We start from the raw sequence: 16,170 nt of genomic DNA, 5'->3' as shown, positions 1-16,170 counted from the left end.
ATACAGACAGTATTTGGCATTTTTCTTAAACAATATAATCAGTTAAAATGTGAATGTCCCCGTTGTGGGACTAATAAAGGAATTTGGAATTCTGATTCATAATTGCTGGTGCGAACTGTTGCTGTGGGCCAGTCAATATGAGTAAAGACTACATAGGGGGTTGATGGGATAACAACTTGCATCCTCTAACTTAGAAAATGTCACTTTCTCAATTGCCCTTCCTGAGTTATAGTATTTCGGACAGTTCATGAAGGCAGCATGAGGAGGGGATTCTCTAACGCCTCGTACGTCAACACCCTTACGTACACTACGTACCCACGATGCAGCGCGGCTGCCTACAACATAGCCATCTTGTCAGTGACTACGTGAGGGAGGTAACTGCAGACGCTGTTTGGACTCTCGTTTGTTTTAAAGCGTGAAACTAGAGGACGGTTTCTTCTCTCTAACGCCGCCAGCTTCACAGTAAGTGTCGCCACTGAATAACCTGAGGCTCGTGAGGTGAGTGGACTCAAAGGACTGCTTTTGGGAAGATGTCTCACAGACTTGTTCCGACGTAGGGGGAGTGTGCAGCAGCCAGTTGCTTGACTTGCTAGCTAGCTCAGTGAGTGGAGGGCTGCGGGCCCTCCTCAGCCTAAAGTAGGTCCTGCAGCTGGGCAACACACTCTGCGACAACGGCCGTCTCACAACGGGACCACCGGGACATTAGCAGGCCGGTCAGGATCGACAGGGAGCTGAGGAGCAATCCTCCAACAGGCGGCTGGTATCACTGTCTAAAGACGCATTGCCTGACAACCCGACACGATAAGCGTTATGAGCCCATGAAACGCAACAGGAGACCGAGAGAGGAAGAGGGATGGCGTAAATTCATCTTGATTACAGTTAGCTAGGCTAAGTATTACACATGCAAGTGTGCTGTGGAATATGATCTAAGTCTTAAGAAGCCTGCAACCAGCTCGTCCCTTTTTGACGAAGGATACACACAGCCATACGGCACTTGGAATCAGGCTGTCAATATGTCGAACATGCCGGCCAAGAAGAAGAGCTGCTTTCAGATCACCAGTGTGACTCAGGCCCAGGTTGCGGCTATAGGTGCCGCGGACGACACGGAGAGTCTGGACGACCCGGACGAGTCCCGGACGGAAGATGTGTCGTCAGAGATTTACGACATGTCACGGGCTGAGTACGAACCTGTTTGTGACAGGAGCTCATCTGAAGAAGCCTTGAATAATGTCGGAGAGCCAGAGGCAATCAGTGTTATTGCGCCATCACACATACCTCAAGCCGGTCAGTTGCCTGCGCTGTCAGGCAATGCAGCGGGGGAGTTTCGAAAGGTGGGAGTGTCGGCCTCCACTCAAGGTGGCCAGCAGCCCGCGGGGATCGGCGCTGCAGCTGGTGGAGCCCCCATCCCTCAGCCCGGGGCCTTGCAGCAACAGCCTGCCCCGGCAGCCAGTGTGTCAGTAAACACATCCCAACCCGCTGCAGTGACCAGTCCAGCTCCTCCTCCTGCCACCTCCACCGTGAGCTGCACGTCTCGCTTTCGGGTCATTAAACTCGATCATGGTACTGGAGAACCTTTCAGAAGAGGCCGGTGGACATGTACAGAGTTTTATGAGAAGGACTCCGAGAGCTCTGCTGTTAGTAGGACTGCAGATAGCATTAGGCATGTCAACAACAGTGCAACGACACTGGACCCTGCTGCTGACAGAGACAGTGGGCTCGGGCATACAGGAGGATCTGTGGTTCCCCCCGCATCGCACTCGGGTCAGTGCTTGGGCTCGGTGGCGGATGCTTCTCTCTCATCCCGCATGCATTCAGTGGAGACGCCACAGCAGCAACAACAACAAATCCAACATCAAAACTACAACGACGGGATGCCTCCTTCAGCCCATCCCGTCGTTTACCCTGCCCAGCAGCTTCCCATGGGCCACCACCTGACCGGCCAGTCTTCTGGACTGCCGCAGAACCCCACAGAGTTCTATCAGCAGCAACAGCCCCCTTCCATGCAGCCAGGGCCTCTGACTGGCCAGCCCGTCCCAGTGTCCAGCCTCTCTGGCGGACCACAGCCCATGGGACAAGGCTCGGTCCTACCTGCATCCTCCGCGGGGGCTTCTGTGCCAAGTCAGGTGGCAGATGTAACAGGAGGGGGGTCTATAGCGAGCGGACAGCCAGGCCTCTTGCTGCAGCAGACTGGGGTAATTGGAGGCGGTGTACTGGTCAGTGGATCCACTCTGCAGCAGCAAGCTGTGAGTCAGTACACAGCCGCCGGACAGCCTCAGCCCCACGGCCTCCACCCCGCCTCCTCTGGTGTACACAACGTGCCTGCCATCGCAGCGAGCTCCAGTGTGCCCACCGCTGTGCCCCCGGCTGTGCCCAGTGCCTCCAGTGCAGCCATGCCAAATGTGACAAGCTCAAGTATGCCTCAAGGCCAGGTAGCATACAGCAGGACTCAAGGGGCTCTAGGGATGCAGGGCCTCGGAGCAACTGGATTTGGACTTGTTGAGGGGGCTGGTGGGGTTCGAGGGAGGTTCGAGGGTCTTTTCAACACACAGTCTCCTGCTGTCTTTGGAAGGGAAGCGGCAAGGCCCTTCAATCCTGAGAGCCTGCAGCTCGCCACCCCGACTGTCAACAGCCTGTTTGGAATCCACATACCTGTCGACGGGGATGTGGACAGGTAATAGTCTCTACTATATTTAACAATATTACTAATTATAATTTCACCCTTTCTAGCACATCACCATGTCTGTGCAACATTATCCACATCAATGGATCAAATAGTTATGTTAAGGCCTTACTGGCACTTTTCTTTGTGTACATTAGGGGAGAAGCATGCTGTTAGGGCACGATAAATACATGATATACTTATCGTACGATATATAGAGACATGACCTTTATTCATTTTAGATCATCGACTATCGTACAGTATATGAACTATCAACTTATCATGACATTTGGACTGACTTTGATCACTTCAGCGTAATGACTTATCGTGTGATATGTATATGGACCTGTACACGGGTGTGTGTGTTGGAATAACAATACCACCAACGTCAAAGGCCAACCGATATCAGAATAGAGCCTAAAAGTCATTTATTGTTTTGTAATTTATTTATTGGAATATTTTGATTCCAATGTCAGACAAGAAGTGAATTGCTCTTTTTAAAGGTTGTACCTATATCGTTATAGCAGTGTTTAATGTTTAACAACATTATTCTGGCTCTATGCTGGGATCACAAGGAGGTAGTGTTTGTCGTGTAGTTTCAGATGAACAGGGTTTCAAAAATGCACACTAAATCTACACAGATTAGAGCAGACGTCATGATAGAGGTGTTAAATCCACATCTTGTATTACTCGAGGGATAATGAAGTTTGTATGTCGGATTGTAAGGGACGAAATACACGAGTCCACAGGAGCCTCTCTTCTTCTTACCGTCCATGGCGTCCCTCTCTCCCTGCGTTTTAGCGCTGGTTAAAGATGGCACACATGAGCGGAAATGATACAGTGCTTGACAACTTTGTGGTTTCCATTTACAGTCTAACAGACATTATAGAGCCAGACAGGGTTACATAACTGTAGCCTTACATATGTTCTTCCCGTGGGTGGACAGTTTGCTGAACGGTGTTTTGAAGCGTATGCTTTGCACTTAAAGGACGTTTTATCCAAACTTTGACACTTCATACCACAGGCTTTCAAAGTTTCAACCTGCGCTACACAATTTAAACAGCTGTGCCCTCTGCCGTACAGATATGATGTATGTTATGATATGGATTTCCTTCCCATTGTTATTCTTTGCCTGTCGTCGGGAGGTAATCGTACTCCAAGCTTTCCAGCTGCAGTTTGCATTATACCGTGGCGTATTTAATGGGCAGTGATGTTCCAGATGATTCATTCAGTGTAACTACAAGTCGAGCCCTGTTTACCCTGGATTTGGTTACATAATCGCAAATTGGCACTAAAAATAAGCAGCATTAGCCATTAGCAGTCAATGTGTGCAATGCACCCATTGATTTACTGACATCTATCACTACACTTTATGGCAGGGGCGTCAAACTCAAGGCCCGGGGGCCAAGTTCAGCACGTGACTTCATTTTCTGTGGCCCCACAAGAGCTTGCAAAGAATATAATAGGTTTATTATACGGTTAAATGCCGATTTACAGGAGCACGTTGCCCATAAACTACATGTCCCACAATGCATCTCAAATTGTACTTTTTCCCCCGAATTTGACTTTTATAAATTCAAAATATGCATTTTTTTCCCTCAAAATGTTACTTTTTTCAAAATGTCACTTCCTTTTTTTCCATAATTTGGCTTTTCTTTTTAAATCATTTTGTGACATTCTCACTGAAAAGACTTGCAATTATTTACCCTAGACTTCTTCTTTCACATGTTAATTATGAAGTTATTACCCTATCCGAAAATAATCCAATGCAGAGGCAATAATGTAATATAATACATTATTTTATATATATTCAATATTTTTATATAGTCTTAAAGTTACAACCGGCCCTTTGAATGCAACCATAATGTTAATGTGGCCCGCGATGAAAGTGAGATTGACACCCCTGCTTTATGGGAAATTAAATGAAAAAATAAAAGTGACTCAGTTTTCCTAGCCTGTATTATACAGCACATTGGCACCATTATAAGTATGCTGAATTAGCTGTTAGCAAATAATGTTTGCAATGCAACCAACCATAGATTTACAGATACCCATCACCACATTTCTTTGGCACTTAAGACAACTTAAACATAATGATTTTAAGGCAAGTTTGGAGTCACGAGGCATCTTTCTCTCAAATGTCTCATAAGCTGATTGTTGTGCCATGGCGTGATAATCATATCGTATTAAGTGTAAGTCATACTAAATGGAAAGTATGTTTGTCACGGCTGTGTCGAATCAAATAGAAACATTTTCTTTTTATATTTTTTTAGAAGACATGCACCTTGCTTGTCGTTTAGAAAGTAAGAGAGTTATGTTATGCATTAAAAGTTATTCTTCTAAAGTATTAAAAATGAATGATTGAAGCACTTCAGATCATTTAAACAATTACGGACTTTCAATATCTGTCTAATATCTTTGAAAATATACTTTGATGCCAGTGGTGCCATAAATAAATACATGGTTTAACTTTGTGTCTTCTGGCGGTGTGTTTTCGGAGCACCTATGCACTGGTTGTGAGGGCACCCAGCTCCCAGGCTGATAAGAGCGGGAGCCTCTTATGACAGCTACGCCCTATCAGACAGGGAGCAGTAGTCTTTCCACCGTGCCCCTATTCTGCGGATAAGAGACCCGACAGCGGGGTGTGTCGACTAACTGTGGTCGTTGCGTCGTGGCCCTTTTTTCATTTTGCAACACATTGTGGCCTGAAGCGCGGTATGTAATGTAAGGGCCTTTGGACTCCCCCTGTAACAGGCTGTTGAACCAGTCACTCAGAGCCATAGTGGCTGTGTTTGTGTTCGGCCAGCAACGATGCGATATACCTCTCCACTGGGTGACTGACAGAAACCGGGCGACAGTCGCTCGTGTACAGTTAAAGTGCTGAAGGACATTCCTTTGCAGCAGAAGTGGAGGAAGTTGCAGAGTGAAACGTGGTGTGCCTCACTTCACCAAGCATTTTAGATATGCTTGGTAGTCCACCACCATCCTTGAGCTCCTCCCCCAGATGGTTCATTGTCTCTTGCTTAATTTCCAAAATGCCACTGCACTGAAAGATACATGTTGCATACTTCCCGCAGCTCCAACAGCCTGGAGAACCTCTCTTCGTCCACAATCAGGAAGATTATTGTCCCCATTTTCCCCGACCCTTTTTTGACTCTTTTAAAACATGTGAATTTCTACTGTGCCGAAAGATGTATGAATATTAGAGCTGCTCGATTGTGGCAAAAATCATAATCTCGCATATTTGGGTCAATAATTGATATCACGATTTATTAAAAACAATTATCCCTTTTACTTTGAAAACATCCATTTATTGAAAAAAAATATGTGGACAGTATGTTTTTAACAGTTTATTACCCTGAACTTTATAATTCAACTGAAAAACCAATAAAAAAAAAAACGTTTTATTTAGATTATGTTGTTTTCATAATCGTTGCAAGTCAAAATCGTAATTGCGATTTAAAGTACGATTTTTAATTGAGCAGCCCTAATGAATATGCATAGCGCCTCTTTTCTTCCACATTTAGGAGCACATTATTGTCCTGTCATTTTCTCTCTTGCTTGATTCTTTATATTTTTATTGCGCTGAATGATATATGTACAAGCACACAGTTTGGACTGCATGTTGCACAACTAGCACAGCCTAGAGAACTTCTCATCTTCCACATTTAGTAGCAATTTTTTCTCCATTTTTCCTTGCTTAAGTTTAAATGTTTTAATGGGCTGAAAGATAAATGTACAAGCACACCGTTTTCACACTTTCTGCATCTCGACAAGCCTGGAAAACCTCTCTTCTTCTGCTTTAAGTGCACATTGTTGTCCCTAATTGCCTCCACCCTTTTTGTCTCTTGCTTATTTCTTTAATTTCCGCTGCGCCTAAAGATATTTGTGCAGACACGCCGTTTTGACTGCATTTTGTACAATTCCTGCAGTCTGCACAGCCTGGAAAAGCTCCTTTCTTCCACATTTAGGAACACATGTCTGTCCCCATCTTCCTCCACCCTGTAGTTTTCCCTGCAAGTAATTAAAGCAGAATAGTGGATATATGTTCTACTTAATAAAGACGTTATTCTCATACTTAGAAAATGATGCGCTCAGCTTTAATGTTTCCCAGATGGTTTCTACAACTGATGCACTGTCATATTGTCTTTGTTGCCCTCAGAGGAGTTGCGGTATCCTTTGCATATGCATCTGTAGTCTGTGTGGAATTGAACCCATGCTGGGGAGCTATGGTTTATTGTCCTCGCGTAATGGGGAGCTTATGTAAAAATGGAGGGAGGGGAGGGATGTAGGAGAGCCCAGATGAATTGAGAGACTGTGTCCGTGTGGCTGAGTGAGGGGTGGGTCTGAAAAAGGGGATGGGTTGACTTGAGCGTGTGCGTGTATCCATGTTGGGGGTCGGGGGCCTCTCTCTGAGGAATTAGGGGGCATGAGTTTTCGGAGAATTCTCGGCAGGCCAACTCATTTTAGTTTCTGGTAGATGTAGAGCGGCAACGATTAGTCAGCTGTTCACCACTTATTTTGTTAATCCACTAATTATTGAAGTATTTTTCATGCAAGAATGTAACAAGATTCTAATTTGAGCCTCTTAAATATAGAGACTTCCTGCTTGTCCCTATTATATCAAATGAAAGTGCCATAAACCTGTCTTTCTTCAAATGAACAGTAGGGATGAGTCCTGATTGCTGATTCTTGATGAATCTAAAGTGTTAATCTCGAGTTTAAAGTCTTCTTTGATTGCGCAATGTGTATTTATTTTGTCCAATTCAGATTAAAGAAAATGATAAAAACTGGGGTTGCGGTCGAATTGTCAGTTTAGCTTTGGAAGGTTCCTCAGTGGCAGCCATGATGAGAGCTGTTCGAATTCTCTCGATCAGGGGTTCCCAAACGTGGCCAGGCCAAGGACCCCATAAAGCATTAGCCTCTGGCGGGGACCCCCTGTTGCCATTTTTTTTTTAAATGATGAGTACATTATGATGGAAAATATGACAAATTAATCATACAGCTGAATACATTTTCTTAATATATATTTGTATTCATAATTAATAATCAGTTATTCTTCTAAACATTTTTGTATTTATCTTTTGTTTGTCATTCATTACATTAATTGTGTCTTCTGTTATAAACATTCTTAACACAATATTAAACAGTAATATCAACAGTAAACATATTTTTAAAGTGATTTCTGTCTTTATAATATTATATAATTTTGAACAGTAATATGAACAATCAACATATATTTTTAGCATTTTTTAAAGCTACTTATGCCTTAATAATATTATATATATATATATAATATTCAACAGTAATATTAACAATAAACATATTTATATAAATAACAATATTTGCTACATCCGTGCTCTCATCCAGCTGAAGAGCAAAATATTCACTAGCTCTCACTTGCTCCAAAAGCTGAGCAGATACTCAGTTTCACTCTCAGTAGCGGCAGCTCGATTCTGATTGGCTTGAAGGGCGGTCGTGTGATTTAAAAAATAAAATATTAATAAATAAAAAATATGAAAAGATTGGCATCAAAGGACACATAGATTGATAGATATGCAGTTATTAATAACATCTAAAAAAAATAAATTCCCCTTTCCCTCAAACTTTGTGTGACCCCCCCCCCCTGCCGGCCCCCCGGGGGGTCGGGGCCCCCACTTTGAAAAACACTGCTCTAGATGATAGGAAAGGAGATTTTGAAACTTCCTTTATAACCTCCTTTAGCTTAGGAAACACTGGGCCTTCCTTTACGAAAGGACAGGAGAAAATGCTGCCCCACAATGCCTTCCGGCCGTAACATTTACCGTGACACAACATTCAGCCGTTCACGCAAACAACCGATCATGACCGAGAAATGTGTATCATGAAAGTTACGGTGCTTATTAAGCTAATTTGAATTCTCCTATCCACTATTCCTTAACCCTGTGAGGTTAAGGTATAGTGCAGTGGTTCCCAACCTGGGGGGCCCGCCCTCAGGCCTCAGATGATTTGAGGCCAAATATCATATTTAGGCTTTGTAAAAAAAAAAAAAAATGTTTTACATATAATTGTAAAGCAATACATGATTGTCACTAAAAGCCTTGTCTCTACTTTACAATACAATATAAAAAATAATTGATTAATTAATTTGAAGAAAAATAAAAGTTAGTAGCTATTAAAGGCATAAAAAGACAGAAATGTATAAATATGTCTTTAATATAAATGTTTCTTTTGCCCGTAAAGTGTCCAAACCGGGCTTTTCTGGATCAGCACATTTTTAAAACATAGTCATTGTCCATGCCAGTTTCAGTTGGATTATTTGTCACAGTTGCTCCGTTTAGATCGGTCTCCTCCATTTTGTAGATTATTTACGATTTTTGAATCCACATAAACACATGGGCAAAATCCGGTTTACTTTGGACATTTGTTTTAAACCGTTTAATCCCTTTGTGAATTGTTTGCACTTGCGCCGTCCGTTAACCTGTTAAACCCGGAGCCTGTTTTTCAGGTTTCAGGCTCGAAAATGACATTCCCAGAACAAATGACCATATCTTCCCTTCTGAAAGGGTTAAATTAATAATCTTTTTTCTTAAAGTAATGATAAACCTGTGAGTTGGATGTAGAAAAGTCAGATTCAATATAGATGTTTTTTATTTTAAAGAAAATTCAGATTGAACATGGTAAAAAAACTGTAAATTATAGTGTCCGTCCAAAACATATGTTGTACTTATAGTGAAAACTAATCTTGGATGATGGGTTAGTAGACTAAAAGCTTTAGGAATCCAAAGTACAACATATAATAAGTACCCTGTATCAAGATTGATGCAGAACAAGTGATATTTGACCTTTTTTAGACAGATTTAGCAAAAAAAACCTCTTCTGGGGCCATTTGGGTGGATTTTTCATATCTCTGGCCCCCCTTGCTGGATTTTGACATGTGACATCTCTTTCTGACCATCAGAGCCAATGGAATCGAGGGGAACTCCCACCTAGTCCTTATTTGGTAATGTGTGTGTGTGAGACTGCCGCATAGCCTAGACCGGAAGCAGCAGCCACTCTGGTGGCTACCATTAGCAGCTAACATTTCTGCTCTCCGATTTTTATATAAAAATGGAATAATAGATCATAAATTAAATAATTTTTTTATACAGAGACGTTAAAAACCTATGGATTAACCGATTCAGCCGCGTTTTTTCTCGTTTTAATGCCATTGAACACGTATTTTGATCAGATTGACAGCTACGGTGAGACGATCTCCCTAGAAGCTCCGTAAAGGTACGTGTGGTGATGTCTGTGTTTGCTTCCCCTGTCGCGAGTCCGGATCACTCAGTGATGATACTATATACCTAAATAATCTGTGGAACCTCAGCTTTAATCGGATATCTTGTATGTGCAGCTACGATAAGTAGTGCTGGGGGGAAACGATTATTTCGAAAACGATTAATCGGGCGATTATTTGATCGATTAGTCGACTAATCTAACGATTATTTTTCTCTTGTTCAATTCATAAAAAACGTAATGTAAAAAAAACGTAATGTAAACAATTTTTTTTTCACAATACTGTGTCTCAGGGGATCTTAATATTTAACAAACTATTAATGTGTTATACCAGATTAACGGCAATAATCTCAGCTAACTGCCGATACAAACCATGTTTACCAAAACAAAACACAAGTCTCATAAGAAGCATCTAAATGACCCATGAGCGAAAAATGCTAACGGACATTGGCACAGAACTCAAGATAAAAGTACCCTTATTACTTATCGTAGCTGCACTTACAAGATATCCGATTAAAGCTGAGACTCCACAGATTATGTAGGTATATAGTATCATCACTGAGTGATCCGGACTCGCGACAGGGGAAGCAAATACAGTCATCACAACACGTACCTTTACAGAGCTTCTAGGGAGATCGTCTCACCACCGTAGCTGTCAATCTGATCAAAAGACGTGTTCAATGGCATTAAAATGAGAAAAAACGCGGCTGAATCGGTTAATCCATAGGTTTTTAACGTCTATGTATACAAAAATGATTGAATTTATAATCCATAATTCCATTTGTATGTAAAAATCGGAGAGCAAATGCTAGCTGCTAATGGTAGCCACCACAGCTTTAAATGTTCCAACATAGCCGTTGTGCTTGTGTGATATGCCAACTCCATTTGGCAAAGACTGCAAATGACAATATCTTTGCGTTTTGGACTAACTTTAAAATATTCCCATGCTTTTGAAGACCTAGGGCGAGATGTTTTCGTTTGAGGGCTTCGTGCGCAATCCTGTGAGGAGGTGGTAGCCGTTTCAGTCTCCATTGTGTTTGAAGTGCGATTGCGAACTGCTTGTTGCTTTGTTTACACACCCACGTGTGTGTAGCGACGCGTCGACGCGGAAATATGTCGTCGACGATATTTTGTCGTCGACGCGTCGCTCCAGCACTAACGATAAGTAATAAGGGTACTTTTTATCTTCTGTGCCAATGTCCGTTAGCATTTTTCGCTAAGGGGTCATTTAGATGCTTCTTATGAGACTTGTGTTTTGGTAAAAATGGTTTGTATCGTCAGTTAGCTGAGATTATTTCCGGTAATCTGGTATAACACATTAATAGGTTCTTAAATATTAAGATCCCCTGATACACAATGTCGTGAAAAAAAAAAACAGGGTCCCCGCCGATGGGGACCTTGGGGTTTAACAGGTTTCTTCACACAGCAGGAATCCAATAACCATCAAAGTCGCTCCAATAGTGCTCCTTAATCACGCTTTCATCCTCCTTTAACAACATACTTCACATTCATCCAGTTTGTGACAGTAGCTGTAGCATTTTTGAGACTTTTAAACTTTAATTACCGCTGCTCCCCCCCCCCCCCCCCCCGCAACTTCCAACAGGAGTCATTTGGGGGGGCTCTTGGGAGAAAAGGTTGGGAACCCCTGGTATAGTGGATAGGGAAAGACAATAGGAGCGGATTTTTGGACAATTCGACTGCAACCTGGGTACAGTATGCTTTAGGGTGGCCAACCTTTAGATTGACAAGTTGCTACAAAGATGTTGCTTGCATTGATGTCTTAGCACTTTTGCCCTTTCTCAGTGTTTTTTTAAGCTAATTGTAGTAAATTAGGACGTTTTGGTCCAACATTTGGTTTTACGTCAGCCTCTCATGCCGTTTCTTGTTTCAAAGACAAACCAAACCCGAGGCTACATAACTGTAGTCCACAAACCTATGGGGGACTTTACAGTGACTACGTCCACTTCTTCATATTCCCTCTATGGTTGCTGCTGTACCACAGGGTCTTTCCCTCCCCTCTGTGACCTCTGCTTAACTGCTGTATCCTGTTTTCAGTCAAAGTCCCTCCACTGCTCTCCACCTTCCATTCATTTAATATTCCTCAGCACTCTCCCACTTCCGCTCACAGGGGCTCTCTGGACCTATCATATGACATGTAGTGGGCACATGTTATCCTGAGTGCCTCCAAAGAGGAAGAGGTACACTTTTATTCTTGTGTGTTGGACATCTTTGGCCTCAATAGATCTAACCACAGGTCTCGTGTACTTTTCTCTACAGCTTCGCATGTACTATCTGTAAAGGAGGAGTATAGTTACCTGTAACTGAACACTGGTGTTTACAAGCCACGACGACACTGGTATTGTTTTCACTCCGAGTCTGTGTGCTTGTCATCAGGTCAACATGTGATACTGGAGACTCCTACTGTAGCAGGAACTAAAAAAAAGCGGAAGTGGTGGAGTACATTATTATAGATTATTCGCTTTGTTTCTTAATTTTTAAATCTCCAGATGTGTTGATTTTTGCAGCAGATTAAACAGACTAACAATATATATACAAACATATAATTTACACTTTCCATTCAAAGGTAAAGTACATTAAATGGCACATTGTAGGCCGACCTGGAAGTTTGCATTGCATTGGGTTCCCTGGACTAAAAGCAATAGGATTTGCTATATTGTAGTAAATAAACTATATGGCAAACGCACAGTGTAATTTCAATCGGTAGATGTAAAAAGCTAACATGATGCTATAATGAACAATATTATGGTCGCATGGCTGCGCATCAACACCGCTAAAGTAAAGGCGGTCTCATGCCGGTGTGATGGCGTTTTGTAACTTGAAGTCACTTGTTGGCAACCACTTTTTATGACACACATATAGCACAGTGGTTCCCAACCGGTGTGAGCACTGTCCAGGTGTGCCGTAGGATCTTTTTACGTTCCACATTCTTTTCTCACTTATTAAACTTTACTTCATATAAACTTTATTGTATTACATGTACAACGGAGCTGATAAGCTAATAAAACATTGCTCCGATTTAGAAATATTAAATGCCGACTGCTTAAATTCTCATGACTGCAGAGCAGCTTTTTATCCTCGTGCCAAAATATTACAAGAGAGTAGTGAGAGTGCTGGAGGAGAGGTTTGAGTCATATTTCCCTCCTATGAATGAAGACTTTGATTGGCTGCGGTATCCGTTTAATCCTCTCATTAATATCAGCCACTAGTTTAAACAGCAGAGCTCAGGATGAACTCGCAGAAATATAGGACCGCTCCCTGAAACTGAAGCACGGTGAACTACTTCTGGATATCTTTTGGCTGCTTGTGGGACACCAGTATCCATCCCTCTCAGTGTTATCAACGTGCTTTTACCGTTTCCAACCTCCTACTTGTGCAAGCTGGCGGTTTACTCACTCGCATACGTCAAAAACAAGACCCGCCCCCGGCTGTCAGTGGAGCAGGACCTCCGCGTTGTGCTGTCCACTATCCCCCCACGCATAAAGAGACTCTGCTCCCAAAAGCAGGCACATGTGTCGCACTAACATGTGACTATCATAGTTTTATTTTAGTTTAGCTGTTTAAACTGATTATAATTATTATTAATTTTAAGTTATCATAGGCCTACCTCTTTTGAAATCCAAATGTAAAATAATAACTCAGAAGGAGAGTAGTTTTTAGTCTGGTTCTTGTCATTATATGATGGATTATATGGTTTTTAGGATGACTTATATTTGATTTTGTTCTATAAAATGTTCTTAAATACACATTTGAAAACCAATTTTATGGTGAATTTATTGTTTGTAGTTTTCAGCTCTGAAGTGGTTTTTAAATCTACGAGAAGTTGGTGTGCCTTGGGGTCGAGAAATATTTTCAGGTGTGCCTTGGTAAAAGAAAGGCTGGGAACCGCTGACATGGAAGCTTCGGACTGTTGACTAATTACTGCATAATATACTTAACGTAGTTCAAATTGCAACAATTTCAAACATCAACTTCATTGTTTTTTCGGCTATGGAGTGACGCTGTGTACTAGCCACTAGCATATTTAATGATGCTAATGTTTATACCCTGTCTGCAGCAGTAATAAACCACACCACCTACAACAAATTAAATAAACATCACTCAAACTGTTTCAACAGTACCTGAACATCATCGTCTTTTGTAAATAAGGCTTTGCTGAAGGAGACAATGTGGCAATAGTCATAATTAATCTTCTGTGTGTATCGATAGATGTTTCCATTGATCGCTGCCTTAGAGCCTTTTTCAAAAAGAAAGATGGATTGTTCTCGGGCCAACGCTACTAGCCTGTCTGTCTGTAGGCTTTGCTTCAGTCATCACCTCCAACCCACCCCACCCCAGGTGTGGAGGCCCTCCATTGTTCTGACAAGCTGTTTATAATGGCTTGTTAAACTGGGGATGTGCTGTACTGTTCTGCCGTCCCTTATATTGTCTTTTTACGTTAGTGAGCCGGATCATTTGGCTCGGCTCTCTTAAAGCGCCGGCTCCCAAACGGCTCTTCATGTTACCACAGTTTACCACGGAGCCTCAGTTTCGCCGCTACGAGGCTCTGGTGCTCGCAGCTCACGCTCCACTAGCACCGCTCATCGCGTACGTTCCGTGTTGTCCTGAAGCAGGCACCGCCGATGTCGGGGAAACGATCTTCAATACTCCGAAAAGAAGCCCACCAGACTCCTTTGCCCCTCCAACAGAGGGATGTCCTTGTCCTTTCTCCTTTTCGTCATTTGAAGCGATAAAAACTCTCGATCTTCTCTCGAATTATTAATATTTTTGGACGCTCGCGTTCAGGGCGTCCTGAGCTGAATAAGGGCGTCAAATGACGGAAAGACGCCCCCCTGGCGGAAACGCTGGCGGTGATTACTAACAAGTACCTAAATGAGACGTCTACATTTCATCTTGCCTAACTTTAGCTTAGCGGTGTTGACCTGAGGTCATGCACATGTCATGTAGTCCGTTTGTAAGCTTTTAAAGCGTTAGCCTTTTTTTCTGGCGATTGCATTTACACTGGTCAAAATTATTTTAATACAAGGAGATTATCCTGCTGAACAAAACGTTGAAGTATTCCAAAATCAATCGAGAAATCCCATTGGCCTTTGGGACGCTGACTTCTGGGTCAGCCTGCAAACTAGGTAATAACTGCACTACTCTATATGCACAATATATTGTTGTTTTTTTCAACTCAAACACAGCGGGATAGACATGTACATGTGTGTTTAAATTAAATAGTCCAAATCTAACTGTCTTTTTATTGGTACCATTATTTTTAATTTAGCTACACATTTTTTTCACATCCTCTAGCAATTTCTTTCTAAAATAATACAATTCTGTTTCCATTTCTCTTATTCGTCAACTTTTTCTGAATCAACAACTTCATATATATATACTTTACAAATATGCAGTAGATGCATGCATGTAAATTGGTGAGTTCCCTTTAACCTGTTAAGCCCCGAGCCTGTTTTTCAGGCCTCAGGCTCGAAAATGACATTCCCAGAACAATTGACTATATCTTAACTTCTAAAAGGGTTAAATTAATAATCTTTTTTCTCAAAGCAATGATAAACCTGTGAGTTGGATGTAGAAAAGTCAGAATCAATATAGATTTTTTTAAAATTTTAAAGTAAATTCAGATTGAACATAGTAAAACATTTTAAATGATAGTGTCCGTCCAAAAAAAAAACCATTACTTATAGAGAAAACCACCCTTGAATGATGGTGACTAGATGAAAGACTAAAAGCTTTAGGAATCCAAACTATAACATATAAGTACCCTGTTACAAGATTGATGCAAAACAAGTGACATTTGACCTTTTTAGAGAGGTTTAGCACAAAAAACCCACTTCTGGGGTCATTTGGGTGCATTTTCCATATCTATGGCCCCCTTGGTCGATTTTGATGATTGACACCTCTTTTTAACCGTTAGAGCCAATAGAATCGAGGGGAAGTTCCTAAAATCCATCTAAAAATTACCCATTGGTGAATGAGTGATGCGTAGCCAGAATGCCCAAAACCGGAAGCTGTCATACACTCTCGTAGCAGCTAATATGACATTTCTGTTATTTACATAAATATGAGGATGGATTATCATTAATCATTTCAAAGTGACACAGACACATTGGATTAACGCAGTGGTTCTCAAACTTTTTCTGCCATTCCCCACTTTGAACAGCCCCACCTGTTCCTCATCGCTCCAATAAAATGGTAGGCCAAGCTTAAAATTGTCAAATGTATCGTTCTACAAC

At 41.9% G+C, this 16,170-nt stretch overlaps 1 protein-coding gene across 1 annotated transcript in view; it reads left to right on the top strand.

Moving 5' to 3' along the window:
• Nucleotides 1–323: 323 nt before the first annotated feature.
• The window catches only part of LOC117462535 (TSC22 domain family protein 2-like), a 35,880-nt gene continuing 20,033 nt past the window's right edge, over nucleotides 324–16,170 (top strand). Inside the window, exon 1 of the mRNA XM_071206204.1 lies at nucleotides 324–2,671. Within this exon, the coding sequence (XP_071062305.1) occupies nucleotides 1,014–2,671 (1,658 nt within the window). The 5' untranslated portion in view covers nucleotides 324–1,013. The remainder of the gene's footprint in view (nucleotides 2,672–16,170) is intronic.

Source organism: Pseudochaenichthys georgianus, chromosome 17 (assembly GCF_902827115.2).
Source record: "Pseudochaenichthys georgianus chromosome 17, fPseGeo1.2, whole genome shotgun sequence".
In the NCBI taxonomy this organism is placed as follows: domain Eukaryota; kingdom Metazoa; phylum Chordata; class Actinopteri; order Perciformes; family Channichthyidae; genus Pseudochaenichthys; species Pseudochaenichthys georgianus.
Note: the sequence above shows the minus strand (reverse complement) of the source record. Positions and strands in the feature narration are given on the sequence as shown.